The sequence below is a fragment of the Anolis sagrei genome, chromosome 4 (assembly GCF_037176765.1).
Source record: "Anolis sagrei isolate rAnoSag1 chromosome 4, rAnoSag1.mat, whole genome shotgun sequence".
In the NCBI taxonomy this organism is placed as follows: Eukaryota; Metazoa; Chordata; class Lepidosauria; order Squamata; family Dactyloidae; genus Anolis; species Anolis sagrei.
Genome location: NC_090024.1, coordinates 177,692,920 through 177,716,217, shown reverse-complemented (window position 1 = coordinate 177,716,217; position 23,298 = coordinate 177,692,920). Strand labels below are relative to the sequence as shown.

Sequence of the window (23,298 nt, the reverse complement as noted above, 5' to 3'; positions counted from 1 at the left end):
ATCATTGTAATAGTATTAACAGAAAAACTTCAAAATCAACACAAAGTCATCTAGTACAGTAGTGGTGAAGGGTATACTTTAATTCACTGATATCTGAACAGAAATAGCTAAAAAATAACTCCCTTTATATTTTACACCATCCTTCCACAATCTGTTACCTTCCATATGTTTCAAACTACAACCTTAGATAGGGATGTCAGGATGGATGTGACATCTTGGCCAAAACATCAGCAGGGCATGAGGCTGGGGAATGTCAGCTTCACATGTTTTCTCCTATCACAGAACACCATATCACAATGTTGGTGACATGAGATGAATTCTCTCTTATTCTCTCATTACGCCCTTCCCAATCCTGTACCAATGGACACTGTGTTGAACAGTTTGGTGCCAATTAACCCCTAACTATAGTGTAAGCATGTTACAAAGCATTCAGGTTTGGAAATGCAAAGCTTAACCTCAACTTATTCTGATTTTGCCTCTCTTCATGTGTTTTTGAGGGATTTGTAAACCAAAGCATGAGTAGGGCACACACTAAAAGTTAGCATGTGGACTTGATCTCAATTGGGAATATTGGGTGGGAAAGTTGAAACCAAGAAAAAGTTGCTGTCCCCCCTCCCAAGATGTTATTGGATTGCAAATCCTAGCTAATGGGGCAGAATCATGAGAGCAACAGCCTCCTGGTACACTCTCCCATCACCCTACCATGACAGAGTGTTTAAGAAAAAACAACTTCTTATTGGCAGATGCTCATACTAACTGAGAAGAGGAAGATTTCCGATTGATTTCTGATTATTTATGGGAGAAAGGTATAGTGGATTTGTTACAAAATATATTTCAAAATTTCATTTATTTTATAAAATACAAAAGCTCATTGATAATCTGGAAGCTGTCACCCAGAATGCATGATTCAGGCTGTCACGGGTCCTTAGCTGTTCCTGGAAAGGTATGCACGCTCTGCCAGAAACTCGTGAAAGGGGCACATAGAGCAACCTAGCAAGGCACATCCCATAAGAACAAAAACCAAACAATCACATCCTTGTCAATAACACAAATTTGTCATTATTATTTATTATAAGGCTGATTATCAGAAAGCTAGAGTTACAAAAGACATATTGCTAGAGTGGTATAGGGGTTCTCTTATGATTTGGTCCCACACTATTACAGTGACTTTTGCAAACATGATTCTCAGGGATCTGCTAAATTATTTTATTATATTACTCATATGTAAAACTCATCCAAAGAACAGGGAAAAGCTAATATTAGAAGAAATCATGTCACTCACGAGTCCTCTTTGAAACAGTACATTTTGAAGACTACCACTTCAGTGAGTGATCAACTAAATTAGCAAACAATGCACAAATATCTATAGTAACATAGAAACAAGAATGTATGTATGTGTATTTTATAAGACTCTCAAGAAAGTAATATAAATCAGGATTATATGCTCTCTAATGGAGTAAATTGTCTGAAACTTTATAGCATTTAACAGGAATGTTATCAGCACATTATGAGTAAATATAGATTATCTTGTCAACATAGAGAAATAAACAGTAGACTAAGGATAATAAAGTCCATCCTTTCCTGGAGTCGGATTTCAGTGAAGGAATTCAAAAGTCTCTCTCTTTATCCTCAAAAGAATTCTTCTTTTGGCAACACAGTCTTAAGGAGTACTTCTTAGGCAACAGAGTCTTCCTTAGGTAACACAATTTCTACAAGGTCTCCCGGTCTCTTTTGAGGATAAAGACAGAGACTTTTGAATTCCTTCACTGAAATCCGACTCCAGGAAAGGATGGACTTTATTATCCTTAGTCTACTGTTTATTTCTCTATGTTGACAAGATAATCTATATTTACTTATAATGTGCTGATAACATTCCTGTTAAATGCTATAAAGTTTCAGACAATTTACTCCATTAGAGAGCATATAATCCTGATTTATATTACTTTCTTGAGAGTCTTATAAAATACACATACATACATTCTTGTTTCTATGATCAACTAAATTAGCCAGATGGGTCAGACTGTTTGCATATGATTTTTATATTATAGTAGAAGTATACCTCGAAGGAAATAAAAAAGAGTCATTGAGTTAACAGTGGAGTTAGATTACAAGTGAACCTTCTACAAATATCTTCAAATTTTTGGCATACAATCATTACAGTGGTACAAATAAATACTAATATTTGTATTGCTTTATTGGGTCAAATTTTAGACAAAGTATATGAAAGTGATGTTTGTCTGAGAGAATACTTGTTCTCTTAACTAATGGGCAAAGCTTTGGGTTGGAAGGGAAGATCAACAACAACAATGAAACAATGTATTGTTGAATGCTCAGACCTCACAACCTCTGAGGATGCCTACCATAAATGCAGGCGAAACATCAGGAAAAAAATGCTTCTGGAACATGGCCATACAGCCTGAAAAACTTACAGCAACCCATAATGAAACAATCTATGAAGGGAATGATACTTCAAGACTCTTCTTTAGAATATCAAGACTTTTGTTCTTTCTACAGCAAGGTAACATTTTGCAATGTATATCATACTAGGTCTTCTGGTTTATTAGTATTCTGACAGCGACCACCATAATTGTCAACAACAAACATATTCAAATTACTCGAAAGTCAACTTTTGCTGTAGACTGTCACTTTGCTGAGAATTAAATCTCCTAATCGCTGTGAAAAATTTGTGTGCCCTTGCAATATATTCTTGAAAGCATTGGTGTAACTTGGTATTCTGTCTCACAATAGAATATTTGCTTGGATTTCTTCTCTACTCGGTATCTAGAGAACAAGAAACGTTGACATTTACTTTAAAAATGTCTTATCCTTCATCTATACCTATTTATTTTTCCTTTGACAAAAACACAGTATCTTAAAAGTGTCAAGAACACAAAGTTTACAACAGAAAGGGGGCTATCTAGGAAGTGAAACTACATATTACATTCAATGCCTCTTAAAATTTCATGTGTTTTAAAAACAGGAATTAAAGGGCCTGCAATCCAGACTAAGGCCCCATCTACACCACCATATAAAATCTAGATTATTTGCTTTGAACTGGATTATATGGCAATGTAGACTCATACAATCCCGTTCAAAGCAGATAATGTGGATTATCTGCTTTAATAACCTGGATTATATGGCAGTGTAGAAAGGGCCTGAGGCAGCAATGCACAAGTTGTGAGGTTAAATATGGTTTCCTTATCTGTGCTGGGGACCCAATGCAAGTCCCCTCACCAAAGTACTTGTTCTGAGAGAAACTGGGGAAGGCATTTTCATTAGAACTGTGTTTCAGTCCAAGTCTGGATCAGGGTTCGCTATCTCATAACTACCACAGACACACACACGATGCAAATACAAAGATGCACTTATTATAAGATCTAATTCAAATAACCTCATCTTGCTGACACAAACAAAAAGCCCAAGACTTACAGTTATTACAGTGACCATCAGCAACACTTTTAATTACATGAGATGCAAATTAAGGTGAAGACAGTTTTTTAAAAGTCAGCCAAAATAAAGGGATTGAATACTTAGTTGTCCAGTATTTCAAGTAACTATCCGTCACTTTAGGGTTGGTAGTACCAAACATAATTTCTACTCATTTTCAAAGCAAAAGGAAATTAAAAATAATTCCACTATATTGTTCTGAGTAGTAAATAAATTTCTTTTTTGTGTGTGTCAAACTCTTAAGAAAAGTAGCCTTCTTTAACAACCTAGTGTAAAGGTTCAGATTTTGACTTATCTGAAAGCTAGCCATACATTTCCAGGCAACTGTGGGGAAAGTGTCCTAAAATATAATTCCTAGTGGAAAGGTATGTGCTCCCAGTCTTCAACATTCATACAATACAGACTGGAATTTTTATTACCCTCAATACAAAGTCAACCCAGATGTGTGTGATTTATGCTGTTTTAAATATTTACAAGCAGACAAATCCTATCCCACACCATCAGATTCTTTTATGTTTTTATTCTAAAGTGCAGCTAATTTAAGGCAAATCTGAAATATAAAATAAGTTTGTCAATATTTACACACATATTCTAATCTGAAGACAAGAGCTTCCCTTATAAGGGAAATAAAACTTTCAGCTAAAATTCTTAGCATAGTTTAAGGTGCAATTACTGTATAGCTAATTCAATGCAATGAATATAGTTATTCAATGCAATAATTATCCCCCTATAGGTTTTCAATACAATGCCAGGATGTCAAACTTTGGCCCGGACCAAGAGAAATCAAATGCTCCAATGTCCTTGGAACAAGGAATCAAGGCAACACATTATTAACAAGAAATGTGTCATACTTGTGTCCAAAGAACATAATCACGAATATCTCTGGAATAGAGCCTCAGAATTGAAAATCTTTCAAGAGTCAGTATTTCCTTAAATTTTTCATAAAAATATAAAAGCTTTTCAATACTTTCCAAAGAACACAAAATTTAAAAGGTGTCAACAAGTACAACGAGGAAACTAAATTAAGCTGCAAAGATTAGTATCATCATTGAGAAAAGTGCTAGATGTAGCTTTTAATTATCTGGAATTTTGTTGTTGTAGCTACGGTAGTTCTTCAAATACTGTGTTTATAAGCAGAAATTCTATACAGCCAAGTCCAACCTCAGTTCTGCTAAGAATACTTCTCATCCCCATCTGCACTGGATTTCTTAAAGCTCTGTGAATCCTGAATTGTAGACCCAACCAATTTTTGCTGGTCTTCGTATGGCAGCTTGCCATCTGTCTCTTGATTGGCAGTCCTGAATAAATCCTGAAGTTCTGCTGAGAGGAATAAATAGGTTTAAAAACCAAGGAATATACTTGTCTATTGAATGAGAACAAACCATTTACAACAGCCATTTATTACATGAGAGAGAGAACACGTATTTTATATGCTGCAACATAGTTCCTGTTGATGAAAGGATTTGCCATATTTACTTGATTCCAATACTCAGCTATTTTGAATAAATTACAAATTTTAGGTGCACATTAGAATTGATGGTGCATTAGAATTGCGCACATAAACCTACCTGCATGAAAAGCCTTGGTGAGAGGGGGGCAGGACCTGGAGGGCAGACAAGAAGGTGGAGGAGGAGGCTGTTCCCAGAGGTAGCCTCTGGGCTGCATGGCACTCAGATGAGGAAGAGTGCCCAGTTGGTGACTCAGTCATTCCTGCTGCTTAACCGAGGAGGAGCTATGGGACCTATGGGCCTCCCTGGCTGAAAGCACCATTCTCATCATCTCCCTTTGGTCCAGAGCTTGGCTGCACATTCTGCATCCCAGACAGCCCTAAAGATGTCAAACACCCCCACCTCCCCCACTCCAAGTCAGTCCTACATTGTTCCTAATCAGCCTCATTCACAAGCCTTCAAAACCGCCCTCTCAGTTTTGAGAACCTAGTAAATGAGGCTGATGTGTTTAGTAGCCTTGTCCTGACTGAGGGGTGTGGCTTCCTAAATGGCCTCATTCATGCTGCCTGCCACCCTGAAACACTGTGCCTGCACCATTGGGTGCATTGCATTTGATGGCAAAACCATTTGTTTTTGTAATGAGCACATTACATTTGATGGTGCATTATACTCAAATAACTATGGTATTCAAATGGATGAGCAGCAGAATCATCAATGTTAAGAATTAGATCTAGCTAGCATATCACAACAAGTTAGGGTTCCAATGCAAGTGGGAGTAGCCAAGCAAGCAGCTGTGGCTTATTAAGTGCAACAAGTGAGTCACATTCCATATGATAGTCCCTTCCCCATCCAGCAGTGTGATAAACTATCACCCACATATACAAGAGGAACCAAGTGGGTGCAAACTAACAGCATAAATCAGCATGTTAGCTCATTAACAGTAAGCCAGATTTCTAAATAAATACATCTTAATGTGACATTGTAACGTAATATTTTTATTGTATGTCACATACCCCTTCTTATGTGCCTGACGCTAGCACTGCTACCACAGCTCAAGGAAAGGCTGGATTAGAAGATGAGTAACATTCCATTTAATAAAATTCAAGATGATTACATTTGAATTAGGTCAAAAGCAATAGCTGATCCCAGCTAACTCTGGCACCTTCTATACTGTCATATAAAATCCATATTATCTGCTTTGATAACCTATGTTACATGGCAGTGTGGAGGGGGCCTCTAATGTACTAAAGTGGGGAGAGAGGGAGAATATCTTTATGGCTTTCCAACAAAACCAAGTAAGTTACCTTCTGAGCTGGATATTCCAGGCAAGGGCAAGTCTCTTGGGTGTCTACTTCCTTCAAAACTCTTCTCGGCTGATCTTGAAGAAATTCTTGGAATTTTTGTAGGTTTTGATGTGGTGCTCTGGAGTTTTCCTACTGTCAAATAATTTTACACTAGTTATAGCTTTTTCTTTTGATCATAAGTAAAAGATAGAAAATGGTTAAACTCGCAAAGAGGACTGAATGTTGATGGTACACATCAAATCAAAAGTAATCTTCTGGTAACTCCCAGTTTTCTTGGAAGGTGGTGGTATGGCTCATATTGGATTAAATTGAATGAAAAACAGGCCACAGAACCTCTGAAAATGACAGTTGATTTACAGTGACTATTTGCTGCCGCTTCCTGAAAAGATTGAAGTTACCACGTTACCCCCCCCCCCCGGCTTTTCATAAGATCACATAATAAAAGTGGTATAAATACTTATTTGACTCTTCCAAATTATTCATATCAATGGATGGGCTACTCTTTTAACTGCCCCTTGGCTTGGATCTCATTTTGGGGAGAAAAGGGAATATAGGCTAAATGAATAATAACATAATGTGAGACTAAATTTATGTGTCCCAGTCACTCCCATTAAACATGTTGTTAACCAGCTAATTCTAGATTGCATACAAATGAAAGACAGCATCTAGAAGTTTTCGATAAAACAGCATATTCTGATACCTTCTGGCAATCCATTTGGCCAAGACTAACCATACTTCAACCAGGTCATTAGTTTATTTATCGTGTCAGAAGCCAATTGAGAGTACAGTTATAAAGTATAAAAACATTAGTTAAAAAAGCACTTTTGCAGAATAGAAAACAGCATGACACCACCATTAGAGAGAATATTCACCTTTTTTCAGTGCTTCAGATCTGTCAATTTCTGGTTTCCTTGATAGAGAACTGATCTGTTGCAGCTTCTCTCTTAGTTTGGATACCTGAGACTCTCCATTTTCTGTTTTCTGTATAACAACGACCAAAAAAATCAACACTTTGCAGGTTTCACTGGAGGTTGAGGTGATAACTTCTCTCAAAGCCCAGAAGTCAGATGTTTCTTGTTTTATGGGACTGCCAAATAACTGGCTGATTGTAAAGGACAGAGCACAAACTATACAGGAGGACGAAGATGGAAGTGTCAAACTCCAGCACAATCCCTCATGTAAAGGTACTAAACTGTTTCAGGAATGTATACGCACAATTATAAATGCTCAATAAACTACATAAAAGTATTAACCTACAGTATATGCAGTTTGAACATCTAGAGTCTGAATTTATCTGTCCATAAGCAGCACAAATCTATATGCCTATCTGACTCTTCTTCCAAGACATTTCTTCAAGATTACATGCTTTTTAAAGATGTTTTCTGCAGATTATTCTGGACTTTTGGGGGCCCTAGTGGCTACAAAAGTGGCCCACACTCCCCCCACCAATACTTTAAGAACGTGAAACCCCTACTATTCTATGTAACTTATCCCCCTCCACATTTGACAGTAAGTGAGAAATTGCATGAAAGAAAATGGCAGAGGAATCAGCATATTGGCCAAAACAGTACAACCTATTTCAAAAAGATTTGCATTAAAAGTATTTCAGTATGCTTTGCCCTACAATTACCTCTATATCTTGTACTTTTTCAGTAGTAGTTTCATTTCTTCCTTCATGCTCTACATTTGCCGAGGTAGTTAAGCCACCCACCTGCAAGAGTCAATAAAACTACATGCTTTTAGCTTCAAAAGTATAGCTTACATTTTGAAAGATGGTATACATAAAATGGAATACATATAAAGATGAGAAGTTAGCCACTCAGACATTAAAATGTGGTTATGACTTGATTCTACATAATATTTAGAACCCTTTACTGTAAAAAAAAAACTAATTAAATAGCAAAGAGGCTTCCCTGTATTTCTTGAAATCAATGGGAGACTAGTCTAACCTTGCAGCAGGCAACACATATTAGATACTTAAACAGAGACATTTAAGTGGGCTGCAGATTTTAATGGTGCAATAATAAGGTTGCAAAGTGAAACAATGCCCTTTACATCTTGAAAGGGCATATTATCCAGGGAGGGGGAGGCTAACAGAAATGTGAACTGTTGGTGAATCCTACTGAAGTTAAGTCGTTCTAACTCTAGCATATATAGAGACCTAGCTGCCATATACAGGAAGTTCCAGAGTTACAAACATTCAGCTTACATCTGACTCCTAGTTACAAACAGGGATGAGACAAAAGGAAGTGAGAGGAAATCTACCCCTAGAAAGGGAAATCAACTCCTGTAAGAGTTATCACGGGGACAAAAGTGTATCCATCCAAGTTCTATCATCAATCCTTGTTTCTACAGCAACTCAAAATTTTAAAAATACAATTGGTACAAGGACAGAAAATAAGGTGGAACCTTCTGAACAGGGGCACAGTCAGCAAAAGAAACATCACAGGGGTTTTAACTCTTCCCTATACTATTCAAAACCAAGTTACACTTTTTAAAGTACCAATTTCGACTTACATACAAATTCAACTTAAGAACAAACCTATAGAACTGAACTTCTTTTTAACCCGAGAACTGCCTGTATATACAACTTTAGATTCCACTGAAGAAGTATAAAATATAACACAATACAGGTTACACATAAGAATCTTAGATCTTGCTACATAATGAAATTGATATAAAAAGCATAACCTGTAGATAGGGTTGATTTTAATCAAGTTGGGGATGGGAACATTGTCCCCATCCCCAACTTGCAGTGAGACAAACACAACTTGCAACATTTGTTTAAAATAGTGGTTCATCCTTGTTCATCCACTGTGTAGCACAACCAATATACAGAGTGCAGCAGATATAACTACTTTGAAAGAGTAATTTTTCAAACTCCTGAACACTTACCGCACCAAGGGTGAAGTTTTCTTTCTTTTCCAGTTTATTGACAACCATCATACGATTTTCTAATGATGTCACTCTCCAGGTTAAATTGCTGATTGTGGAATCAATATTGAATAGTTTTAAATCATTCAGTTTCTGGTATAACAATAGGGTAGAGTTTACTTCCTCTATAGAGGCATGAAGATACTGGTTATCCTGTTCAATACACAAACAGATTAATTTAATTACTCGATTGCAGAAGCGGTAAAACAACAGTATAAAAAACACACCACACACCCCCATAATGCACTTCCTTTGTTATGCCAGCTACAGTTCCCCATCCTGATCTTATCTTCTTTTTTTCAGAAAAAAAGCTTTCCTGAATTTCCTCAGTATGATAGGATTGTAATCTGAGTAAAATTACCCATGATTATTGATCCCCTATTTACAGCAAAGTTGTTGACATTCAAAGAATTAACAATTTAAGTAATTGTTAGGCACTTCTCATAGATAGTTACTGTAAGCAACCTTCAGTATCTACTTTTTCATATTATACAAAGTAATTTTTCAAACTATCTGTAATTTGCACATCAATGAGCTTTTATGGACATTTGTATGCTGACTGGAAATATTATGGAGAGCATGGTTATACATTTTATATTGAATAATGCACAATCTGCAGTTGTTGTAATGCAATTGATGATTTGGAGTGGCAATTTACTATGCTTAAATGAATTATGACTACCTATAAAACTATTTCAAGAATCACTGTGTATTCCATTGTTTTATCATGCAATACGTATCTCAAATATATCTTATATTTTTCCTGTTTAATTTTTTATCTGCAATGCCTCCCTTGCTTCTATAACAACTCTCTAACACTACCTGCTGAACACATCAAAAGCAGAAGCATTTCACTTTTGGTTTAATGCTTTCTTTAGTCCAGTGCAAAACCTTCACATTTATGGATAAGTGGAAGCATCAACTAAGGAGCATAACATCAAAAGGCTGTCATAATTTGAAACACATAATAATAAGAATAAGAATAATAAGAATAATAATAATAACTCCACCCACATCTCCCCAGAGGGGCTCGGGCAGTTTACATGGGGACGAACCCGAACAAACATAGTTAAAATATAACACACTAAAATATAAAAAGAACAGCATAAACAGAATAAAACAACATTATAGCAGAATATAAGAGCAATCATCAAACCAACAACCAATGAACCTGCAATAATAAACAATTTATGGGCATGGGTGGGCAGACTGGTGCAGCTCAACTGTAAGGATAGGGCTGGTGGGGAAAGCATGTATCTGCAAATCCTTTAGCAAGCAAATAAGCAAGCACCTGTTTACAAGTGTCTGTCAAATTCTTTTCACTTGTTTGGGTAACAGAAGAAGTGGTGAATAAAGATAGTTGCTTCTTTTTGACATCTTCCATGTGTTCACTCTAAAAATTAAAACATAAGGCTTTAACTTAGAATATATGAATTAAGCATTCAAAAAAGTTGAACTAAGATAACAACTAAAACTAAAAAAAAATTGAGATGCACAAGCATACTGGTTCTAAATACCAATTTATTTTAAATACTTCAAATAAGTAAATCAAACACCACAATGGAGATTTGCTAGCTCAGAAAAACCTTGAAATACTGGGGGAACATGCTGCTCCTTTAGCATATAATTAGGAATTTCTGTTGCTACGAATGTCTTATTGCCTTGACTTGCTTTATGCTTGCATGTCCATAGTATAGCAAGTGGTTGGTGGTGTCAAACTTGAGGCCCTCCAAATGTTTTGGATTTCAGCTCCCAGAATTTGTTTCCTGGGTAGGGCTTCTGAGACTTGGAGGCCCAAACATCTGGAGCGCCACAAGTTTGACACCACTGAAGTAGATGAAGGAAAGGTAGGATGCTTGGCATCTAATTACTTAAAATTAGATGTTAGCATTACCATGTTCCCATCTTCACAGACTGTGGATATTTAATTACAGTGTCTAGGACTTTGAAACAGTTTCTCAAACATGATGAAGTTACATGAAATTTTATGGAGTTCTGAAATACTGTAGTTTCTAGACAAAACAACAACAAACTGGAAGATAACAAACAATTTTCACAACTCACACTCATCATTAAAAAAAACCCCCTAAAAACCAGCCTATCTTTATTCTCAAATTACGTAAGTAATGCACACTTCCTAAAGATCCCATAACACAGTGATACCATCAAATCTGTACATGTTCTTACCATTTCATTTTGGAGTGTTTCTAGAGTTTTCTTCTGTGCTTCAATTGCTGCCTGCATAGTTTCAACATCATGATGAACACTGGTTACAGTGCTACCTATAGTAGCAACACTCTGAAAAAAGTCAGTATTAATGTTGTGGTATCCGACACTTACTACTAGGATAAAAACTTGAGAAATGAATGAGCCAGCACCACAGATTAGCTGAATCATTTCTTATAGTATATTATGGAAAAAAAACACAATGGCCATAAGCTTATTTTGGCAGGAATTTTGTAGGCAACATCTATCTTTAATAAAATCTAGGTATTCAGATTTCCAAATACTGGATCCAGGAACTTGAACTCACACTGCTACAAATAACATTGCATACTTTCTCTTTCATTTTGGAAAACAGCACATACACTACACGCACACTATCACACATAAGAACTACACACATTTGTGTTGCTTTGCCATATGAACATATGGGGTTACCAGAGTTAACTGCATTTTCACAGACAAACATAACATTTAAAGAGCAGATGAGAAACAGTAGTCTTTAGTAAATCTTCTCACATTATTAGCTCAGTTAGAAAAGAGTAACTTTTAGACCATGTATCACAAGATCTCATCTTTGATTTTTTAAAATATATGACTTTCTTACAAACAGCACAGAAAATGTTTTAGGAAGGAGAAAAAGAACTAGTACAAAAATACTCAATACTAAGGAACTTGGCATGTGAAGCAACAATCTTGTTTCCAGTAGAACACTATCTTGGTTGCAGCTCCATTTCTGTTGCCATGAAACTTCACTACATTGCACATGGAAGAGTTCTATGTTGAACACCTCGGATATGGCTGCCATTTGCCACCAGGCTCTGTCACTATGTAATGCAACTGGTCCCTAGCCCTCTGAACTTCATACTTTAAAACAATAGTATATGGCACCGGTGGAAAGCAACCTTTTTCAAGTGCTAGCCTGACTAACTGGCATTTCATGTGTATACACTTCCCAAACACTTAAAATGGTTAAAGGATGCAGGAAAATACTTTACATACATAGATTAATATGGACTTTGATGAGAATAGTTTATTAAAACCCATGATCAATGTTTCTGAAAACCTATGCAGACTATACAACATACATAATTTTAACCTTAAGAATGGTTCCTCATCTTTTTTGCTTCTAGGGCCCTTCTTATCTAATGAGCTAGGAACCTCCTTAAGAAAAATACACCCAAATATAATTTTCAAAGTAGTAGAAAAATTACTTCTAGCACCCAGTTTTTTGGGCCTCTAAAAGTCCATGGACTACAGTCAAGAACTCCCTTTTAGATGTTAAGTGTAGTACATACCTTTTGAAGGTCTTCTACTGTAACAGGAAGATTAATCAAATCAGAAGCAGATTTAATGTTTGCTTTCAGGTGATTTACAGCCAACATCAGCATGGATATCTGAAATAATAATGAATGCAAGTGCAATAATGAACTAAAGAACATGTTATTTTATTCTCTAGGAATCAAGACACACAAATAAATAATATAAACACATCTCAAAGCCACCTCAAAAAGCAACACTAAGTTATTCATCAAAATGGAAACTGCACCAAGAAATCAGAATACTAGAACCTGTACCAGTGGCCATGAAATAATTAGACAAGATTCTTAAGTCTAAAGATATATCACTGATTACTGAATGTATTCAGTATAAAGATATATCACTGAATACAACCATACATATTTCCAGCTTCTATGTATCCAAAAAGGCAAATTAATGGGTCCTAGAATAAATCAAGCCTGAACTCTCCCTAGATGCCAAAATTACTAAATTGAGAATGCCATACTTTAGAAAATCACGAGAAGACATGATTCATTAGAAAAGACAAGGACATTTGGCAAGAGGAAGGTCAAATTACAAGTAGGCAGACTCAATCAAGGGAGCCATGGCCCCCAGTTTGCAATATCTGAGCAGGGGTGCTGATAACACAGTGACTTCAAGGTCCCTCATTCATAGGGTCACCATAAATCAAAGGCAACTTAATAGTAGTTAAAACAACAAAATGTTGTTTTAACTTGATGTGTTAAGCTTTGCTTTTACAAATATTTTTCCCCTCTTGAGATAGCTACACCCATGGTAAGACTTATGAATCCACTGGTGGCTCCATAGCCAGTAATATGTATCAATATCAGAAACTCAATATAGGAATTAATAAAAAGGGGGAAACTGTTTATTTATTTAATTTTTTAAAATGTTTTTTTCTGGGATAGAGAGAACAGGGCACATCTATGAAAATACAGAAAACATGTAAAAACCAAAAGGTGAATGTATTCTTTGTCATTCAACTTTTATTTTACAAAATAAACAATAAGAAGTGTGGAGCTATCTTCTTATTTTAGGGGTGGGGGAAGAAACAATCTCTTAAAAACCTTTGTCATAGTACTATAAATTTTAAATGACCAAATGGATAAAGCCCTTAGTAAAGTTACCATGCCAAGCTTATATAAGATAGAATGGAAAGATTCATACATCATGCAGCCAGAACAACTGAAATGGATCCCCCAAGTACTCTGATGAGATGAAGCACTGGGCAACTCTCCAGACATTGTTCAGTATCAATTTCTGAGTGAGCGTGACCAATGTTCTCAGAGTCCTGTCAAATTTTTCACAGCAGGAAACTGAGGGTTAGAATCCTTGTCTCTCTGAGCCTGATCCCGATAGGCAAAATTATTGCAGCTCTGCTTTAATGAAAGCACATACAACCATGCTAGTAGCATCCAATTAAAATCAGTTTCACAGCACAATTCTATATAATAACTGATATGTAAGTTTCATTGCATATGCTTCCAGATAAGTGAGTACAGATTTCAGTCTACACAGCAGAAGCAATATGAATTACTCATTTTAAGCCATCTGCTATCTATTCTACTATTTCCCAAACTTTGTGAAAAATATTCAAAATATTTAAATATTTATTCTAAAAGAATATTAATTTTGTTTGTTTAAACTGGAAAATTATGCTTATAAGATTCTGTGCAATATTTAGAAATGTCACATTGACTGACATTTTGCAATGTATAAATATTTGCACTAAATCAATTGCCCTATTAAACATTAGACTAATTGAAGTCAAACACCTTAATCAGTTGACAATGTTACATCGCCATGAATGTTTGAATGTTACATAGCTACCACTTGCTAATATAAAGTGCTAACAATCACATACCAAGATTATATTTATTACAATCAACATAGCTGTTACTTAAGAAGCAGTATTAGATTCCTTTATTAACTAAAAAACCTGCCTATTTGCTGCATTGAGTTTTTCTCTAGTTTAATATGGTGATGAATTTTGAAATTGGCTGCTTCGAAAGAACTGGCTTGAGAAGGCTGAAGGCAGGCTAGAATCCCTGGAATATTCTGTTTACTTTAATTCTAAAAAGATTTACCAGCCAGTTCTTCAGAACTTCTCTGTTAATAGAAAGCCACATTTGTGTGGAATCAATTTGTACTACAACTTCCACATAACTATGTAAAATTAGTCAAGATTGCAGAATGTGTGGTGGCTTCCCAGCACAAGGAGTTCTTTGATGAGATGGATTATCCAAATTGATTTCAACCTGAATTGAGCTTAGTTATGACACAAAAATGGCTTTTGTTACATTGGGTTTTTCTTGGCAAAATTTGTTCTGGGTAGTTTTTCCATTGCCTTCCTCTGACCCTGATAGTGTGTGATTGGCCCAAAGTCACCCAGCAGGCCTACTATAGCCAAGCAGGAATTGGAACTTTGGACTCTTAGACCCCATCTACAAAGCTATATAATGCAGTTTGAACTGTATGCTCAGTGTAAACTCATATAATGCAGAACTGCTCTATAATCCAGTTCAATTTGCATTATAATGGCAGTGTAGATGGCGCTTCTTAGTCCAACACTCAAACCACTACTCATATTTATTTCCACATTTTTAGTCTTTGTCTTAACTTGATGTGAACTACATTAGGTACTGCTTCAGATCAAAGGCAGGATATGAATAGAACAGATACAGAAAAAGAAACAGATACATGTGGAAATGCTTCCCTTCTCATAATCATGTTGATACACTTCAGAAATCCAAGTCAAGAACCAACACCCTAGCTTGTGTAGATATAGAAATGATCCTAAGAACAATGTTGTGCCCCCTTTGTACTTTTCTTTCAGGAAACCTGACCAATGCTTTTTATTTACTGTATTTTTACCCCGCTCTATCTCAACCCCGAATGGGACTCAGAGTGGCTTCCAAATTGGCAATAATTCAATGCCCCAATAAACATAAACATGCAAATGCAATATACATTATACATTGAAATCAATTAAAATCATAAAAAACATAACATGCTTTAGCAATTCTGTAAGGGCAAATACACACAAGGAATAAAGGGCAGTATTCTGCTTCTTGCAGTGATATAACACTTTAAAGTGTGTGACTTTTAGCAGAATTAATACACAATATACAGTACATATTAATAGCAACTGACTTAATGAACATTGTGGTAAGTATTCCAAATAGTTTCCAGGTACACTTTCCTTATTAACTTTACCTGTTTGTTTATTTCTGTGATGTTTACCCATATTTTATTTAACCCTATATCTCCATTCTTAATCTGGTCCAATTCTTTTTGTTTATTAAGCAGATCTTCAGTCAATCTGGGAATTTCTTGGAATGATGTTTTTTGATTAGATTCCACTGAAAGACAAAATTAAAAGCAACACTTAACCATCTGGAAGCACAGGCATCAAGTCGCTCCTTATTAAAATGTACATGTACACATGAGTTGCATCTGCAACCTGGACCATTAAACACACATTCCATTAGACAGGTAGGTAGGTAGGAACTAATGGCACACTAGGTTAAGTCACTTAACAGACGCACAGAAAGCAAATGAGACTTGTACTGTAATGATCATAAGAATTGTGTGGTGGAGACTATAATGCTAAGGTTGCTTTTAATATGAACCTTTAACCTTTGTTCAGGCAGTTTTATTGCATGATTATTTCAGGTGCAACATATGCTTCAATTAAATAAAGTAAATAATGTTCAAGTTAATTATAAGCATGCAATATAAATGTATGTTCAATGTGTATATAAACTAATGGAATAATAACATGACACGAAAATAGAGTCGGAGACGACAGAACGAATGAACAACAACAAAACGAAAATAGAGTAGTTTCATTAGATGTAAGAGGACAATATAAATACAAGGTCTTTCAGTGGAGGCACACTAAGAGAAGACATTTTTTATTATTGAACATTTAAAGGGATTATTCATCAACCCATTGTACAGATTTTTATAAAACTGAATAAATCCACATGTTTTCAATACAATGAGAAAATCACTATGGGAAAGGTGTATACAACAGCATGGCAACAGTTTTCTTCAACATTTCAATTTTTTGCCAGTATCATCTCTCCTTCATGATGAACTAGAGTGTAACAGTGTCATTAAGTCTACATTCCTTTTAACCTATGGTAGTTTAGAATAACCAACAATCATTTATGTTAAAGGAATTTTAAAAATGCTATTACATCATACAATTAAATAAAATCTCAAATGCCTACTACATTTTATAGGAAGGTAGCCTAATTTTTCAGAGAAGTTACAGTGCTCATAAAAAAAGTATGGAATTCTTTTATTTTAATAAGTCTAGTTTTCAGTTCTCCAGCTTCTTTTTTAACACTGCAGGCAAAAACAGCCCAGGAATGCAACAGTAGCTCAGATTACATGAAAAACTACAGTGCTTTGAAAGTTATGTTCTACTGTTACAGCTCATAGGTGACCTAAAAGTGTCAACATCAAACATAAAATAGTAATTCACCCAGAACACAGAATAAGTGAGTCCATCACACCACTTGGATAACAACTATGCGATTCTATCTTGTGTAGAATCAAGCAACAGGGAAAATGGTATATTGCACTTCTGTATATAATTTTCAATCTAAGAACAAATTATTTGAACAAATACATGGGGGCATTTTAAAATTAATTATATTAAAATGGAAAATCATAACAGAAGGGGATGGATTCAGAATTGTGTTGAGTGAAGCTCTGCAAAATTCATGTCCATTGGTATACAATAGCATAGTAAAATAGTGTCACTTACACACAATGGCAAAATCAAGGTTTGCTTTTTTGCTTTGTTTTGGGTTTTTTTTAAATAGTTCCAAACTCTAGAAGGCTGAATTTGTGGATACAGAATCAGTGGATACAGTGATCTGACTGCATTTCAAATCAGCTGACTATTTCTCAACATAGTTGCTTGGTAATAATAAAAAAACATAAATACAGAGAACCTCTTTTGTGTTTGTTTACAAAACACATACAAGAATCAAAACATTCTTAAACTATGAACATATCATTTTACACTATAACTTATAATAGAGTTAGGGATGGGCCTTTTCTATCACCATAGACAAAATAGTCAAAGACATGGAATGATGGAATTTACAATCCAAAACTATCTGGAGAACTACAAATAACTCAAGAGCAATTATCACCTACTTTGGCTTTATGCCAATGTTTTTCTTTTAAACTGAGTGGGAAAGGAGACTGTGCAACACTCCAGATGTTTTTCAATAGTTGGATGCACCAGTTCTTACATTATTTGAGAGTCACAATTGCTACTGATAGTTTAAGTTATTTTAAACAAGAAAAATATTTGAGATATACTTACTGGTTCGAAATCTTTCTTTTAATCCATCGAGGTCTTCCTTGAGAGCTACCTGCATCCATACTAAGCCAACACAAGCGACCACACAAGCAGCCAGAATAACAAATGCACATAAAGGGTAGCAGAGCTTGCAGCATCTCAAGTAGTCACCCCTATAAATAATACAAATAATTATGTATCTTTGCAAAACTATGATCTATAAGAAACTAGTGCCTAGCTGGATAAACTACTATAGTAGATTGTGACTGTAATACCTGCTTTTGCAAAAACAATTCTATGAAATACTTTTACAATTCTATTTCACAGAAGAGCACTGTTAAGAGATCCACCAACAGCAACAAATGTGCTGAAGTAAGTGAAGATTTATTAGAATAACAACAGATAAGATGTGGGTAAAGGACAAATCATGAGCTGCATGCAGCTCATCAAACTCTTTTTTACACACCCATCACGATTTCTTAAGCAAAAATTGTCCAACCAACCCCCTCTGAAGCCTTTTTACATGCAACTTACATATGACTCCTAGTTACAAACAAGGGCGAGACAACAAGAAGTGAATCTACCCTTGAAGGGGGAAATTCACTCCTGTAAGAATTATCATGGAAAAAAGACTTATCACAAGGACTTGTTCCCTTGCCAACCCAACATTTTCAAAATCTAATTGTCACAGGGACAGAATGCGAGGTCAAGTCTTCTCAACAAGGGCACAGATAGCTAAATAAACATTACAGGGATGTTAACCTTTCCTGTGCTATCTAAAACTGAAAAAAAATATTTCAAACTCGAGTTACACTTTTAAAATGTCCTGTTTTGACTTATATACAAATTCAACTTAAGAACAAAGCCACAGAACCTAGGAACTGTAACCCAGGACTGCCTGTAGTCAATATGAATCTTGCTAAAATTGTTTACTGTATTAAGCCTCTTTCCTACTGAATTTCATGGATACAAATACTAAATATTCAGGTCCTTTACGGTCCTTTACAAATTATGTTTACGCTATGTTATTTTTAAAATGTTCCTTGCTTATTTTTATCCCATGTAAAATAAATAGTTTTTAGCTACTTATGGGCTTATTAACAACAATATCTGTAACAATCCAATGCAATTTGAGACAATATTTTATTAAGAGACACAAACTCTTATCTGGAAAAGATTTAACATTGCATCTTGACATCTTTGTTGATGAACGAGCAAGAATAAAGGTACTAGTAAATATTAAGCCTTACGCAAATGCTCTTTATCTTAATAATAATTTTCAAGGTGTGTTTCCTGCATAGATCTATGAGTGCTGACTGGCCACCATGGGGAAACTTGGTATGGAGCACAGCAAGGCTCCATAACATGTGGACTTCCAGATGTTGTTGGACTGTAGCTTCCATCTGTTCCCATCACCACAGTTGTGGGACATACCAGGCAATGTTAAAAAAGAAATGAACAGCCCCAACTGCCTACCCCTGCTCTATAGCCCAAATATTTCCAATATCAAAGGAGAATGCGTGAAGGATTATCATTGTTTAGCTCCACTGTCTATTGGAAATGAGCTTAGGAACACCACTAAAGGTACCCATCAATGGCACAATGTACTATGAGGCATCAATATCTTAACTTGAAAACCTTGAAAACTTTCAGACTGTAATACATCATACCTTGAACTTTTTACTAGTTAATAAGAACCTACCACAAAAGGGATATAGACATGAAACTAATAATGTCTAACATATCAGAAAAACTACTGGTTTTAATAAGCTGGAGAAATTTCTCTTCTAAAGAAACAACAATGGAAGCAGAAGGAACGACACTGGAATGGACTAGGATTATGAAATTGGCTATGACCCCAGGACCTGACGAAGCGGATTTTTTAGTATAAGTATTTGTCATGTTGTATTGTCTGGTTTGTATTGTCTAGATTTATTGTACACTGTCCTTTTTTGTTGCTGTTCACCGCCCCGAGTCGCCCTCGGGCTGAGAGGGGCGGTCAATAAATGCAAAAAATAAAATAATAATAATAAATAATAAGGATGCACTTCATTTTGTAATGAGTAATGTTTACAATGAACTTAAGAACCATTCTTATCTTTCTTCTTTTACAGATTAGCTCATACATGGGCAAACTTCAGCTCTCCAGATGGTCTGGACTTCAATTCCCAGAAATCCCAGCCAGCTTACTGGCTTTTAGGAATTGTGGAAGGAGAAGACCAAAACACCAGGAGGGCCGAAGTTTGTCCATGCCTGGATTAGCCTAACAATATTTATAAATATTGGCCTCTAGACCATGGCCATAGAGCCCGAAAAAACTTACAACAACCCAATATTTATAAAGTTAGGTTTCAAAACAAGTTTCTTTTACAATAGGATATGACATTAAATAGAGTATAAAAGGGCACAGAAAAGTAACTACCCAGAGATACAGCTATGTGTCTACACATTTTGTATTGGTCCCTAGTTATCCTTATCTATGCAAAATGTTTTACATTCTCATGTTTAAGCTTCACAATACAATGCTTACAAGGTGACCACACTCAGCTCGAAGGAATGGCACTGACATCCTCCCTGCATAATTATTCTTCATATACATTCAACATCAGGACAAGTTAGACCAGAACACACACCCAGCTTATTCACCTTGGAGAGCAGACTAATCATTCTAGGACAAACCTCATATCTATACTGCCAATTTGTATAAAGTACTAGCCCAGTAGTTCTAAACCTTTGGGTCCCCAGGTGTTTTGGCCTTCAACTCCCAGAAACCATAGTACCATATTTATGCCCTTTTCATACAACTGTTTCTTCCTTGGAAATGCTTCACAGACCAGTAGAAAATAGTTCAAGGACCGATATGACATTTTGAGCAGCACTGTTCTAATTTCACAGGAACCTTTCCACATCTGTCCCCCTCGGGGTGAGAAAAGCGGTATACAAATACTGTAAATAAATCTATATGGACCAAAACCTATTTGTTTCTGTCTACCTACCATCTATCCCAGTTCCTCGGGATAGCACTCTATCTCATTCTAATCGTACGGCATGATAAAGCAAGCATGGGCAACTTGGCTGTAAGGAATGATGGGAATTGAAGTCCAAAACATCTGAAGGCCCCAAGTTTGCCCATGGCTGTGATACACTGTCGCACAGCCCTGGCCACAATATACTTTAGATTTAAGGAGAGGTAGATCCATTCATATACAGACAGACAGACAGACAGACAGAGAAAGAAAGAAAGAAAGAAAGACCAGAGTTTGACAACACACCAGCAGCCATGGCTTAATGCTATGAATCCTGGGGCTTGTAGTTTGTTGTGGCATCAGAGAAGGCTAAAGACCTCCCAAACCACAAATCCCTGATTTCTGTAACAATGAGTTTGACAACACACCAGCAGCCATGGCTTAATGCTATGAATCCTGGGGCTTGTAGTTTGTTGTAGCATCAGAGAATACTAAAGACCTCTCAAACCACAAATCCCTGATATCTGTAACAATGAAGGTGCTTCTACACCAGGCATGGGCAAGCTTGAGTCCTCCAGGTGTTTTGGACTTCAACTCTGGTAGGCTGTTAGGAATTGTGGGAGTTGAATTCCAAAACACTTGGAGGGCTCAAGTTTGGCCATGCCTGTTGTATCATGTTGTAAACACCTGGTAGGCTGTTAGGAATGATGGGAGCTGAAGTCCAAAACACCTGGAGGGTCCAAGTTTGCCCATGTCGGTGATACAGTGTCGCACCACAGCCCTGTTCCCAATACTAATTAACAAAGACTTGGCTATGGAACGCGGCCTTTGATAACTGAATTATTAACTAATAATTCTGGTCCACATGGAAGGAGAATGATGAACTGTGAATTATGACCATGAATGTTTTGACGACTTGGCTTGTATAATTGTGAAGATGATGATGTTTTTATACTATGTTTTTAACGTGTAATGATGATGCATTGTGTGGTTTGTAATTTTTGTATATGAACACATGTTGTGAACCGGATCTGAGTCCCTCTTGGAGGTGAGAAGATCAGTATAGAAAACTTCGAAATAAATAAATAAATAAATACTTTTGATGTAAGGAGCAGTAGATCCCACTCATAAACATACATACATACATAGAAAGATAGATACTGTAGATAGATCACAGTTTGACAGCATGATACACCAGGCATGGGCAAACTTGGGCCCTCCAGGTGTTTTGGACTTCAACTCCCACCATTCCTAACAGGAAAGCCTCGGGCCCTTTCCTTTTCCCCCTCAGCCGCTTAAGCTGGTTCTACACAATTTCAAATGCGGTTTGACAGCACTTTAACCGCCATGGCTCAATGTTACAGTATTCTGGGGATTGGTCGTTTGCTGTGGCGCTGGAGCTCTCTGACATTAGAGGCTGAACAGCTCACAAAGCTACAAATCCCAGGCTCCTATAGCACAGAGCGCTGGCAGTTAAAGCGCTGGCAGATAATTCTGCAGTTTGTCAGCCCCGAAGCCGAGGCCCTCTTTTCCGCAGGCCTCACTTGGAGAAGCGGGAACGGGAGCCCGGGAGCCCAAAGCCGTCTCCGTAATCCGGGTCCGAGGAGGAGCTGCTGCTGCTCTCGGCCGACTCGGTGCGGAGGAGGCGGTGTCCCGAGGCGGAGCCCTTCCTCGAGTGCCGCTTCTTCCTCCCGCCGCCGCCGCCGCCGCCTCCGCTGCCGCCGCTGCCCCGCTCGCCGCCGAGGCCGATGAGGGCGTTGAGCTCCTTGCGCTTCTTCATCCTCTTCTGCTGCTGCTGGGCCGGGCTCCGGGCCCCGCCGGAGGGGGCTCCCGACTCCGGGCCCCGGCTCGCCAGCTTTGGGGCCTCAACGGCGCCGGCGCGGAGCTCTCAGAGGCCGGCGGAGGCGCCGCTGCTCCCGCTTCTCCTCGGCGGCCGCTCTCGCCTCGGCGGCCGGAGCCATGACAGCTGAGGGAACTTCGCTTCCTGTAAGCCTCAGGACCCGGCCCGCAAGATCGGCGCCTCTCATTGGCCTACAAAGTGGGCCGGGCTGCTTTGTCGACGTCAGCCTCCGCCCGCCAGTATCGACCCCTCTTATTGGATAAGAAGGGCGCCGGGCCTGCTCTGCCACTAAATCTACAGACTGAAAGGGGTGAAAGAGGCCTAGGTTACCTTTAAAATGCAGGCTGCATCCCGAGGCGAGACAAAATCCGAAACGTCCGCCTGAGTGACGCTTGTACTGATTCCCAGCGTTATCCAAGCTGTGCTTCCCCAAATTTAGGCCTTCCAAAGTTATGGACTTCATCTCCCAGAGTTCCTCACTGCTGGACAAGGTGGATGGGGCTTCTGG

At 37.3% G+C, this 23,298-nt stretch overlaps 1 protein-coding gene across 2 annotated transcripts; it reads right to left on the bottom strand.

Annotated features, from left to right (window-relative positions):
- Positions 1-3,425: 3,425 nt before the first annotated feature.
- On the bottom strand, positions 3,426-22,963 carry EFCAB14 (EF-hand calcium binding domain 14). Of its 2 annotated transcripts, none has more exons than XM_060773450.2 (11): positions 22,495-22,963; positions 18,009-18,157; positions 15,875-16,020; positions 12,655-12,753; positions 11,321-11,431; positions 10,425-10,526; positions 9,095-9,286; positions 7,830-7,910; positions 7,072-7,180; positions 6,200-6,331; positions 3,426-4,767 (listed from the first exon to the last, which is right to left on the bottom strand). In XM_060773450.2, the coding sequence occupies exons 1-11, from the start codon at positions 22,728-22,730 to the stop codon at positions 4,619-4,621; spliced, it is 1,506 nt and encodes a 501-aa protein (XP_060629433.2). In that variant the 5' UTR covers positions 22,731-22,963; the 3' UTR covers positions 3,426-4,618. The 2 variants fall into 2 exon arrangements, with proteins under 2 accessions (XP_060629433.2, XP_060629435.2); XM_060773452.2 differs by having other exon boundaries at positions 3,426-4,764; positions 6,200-6,328.
- Positions 22,964-23,298: the final 335 nt, after the last annotated feature.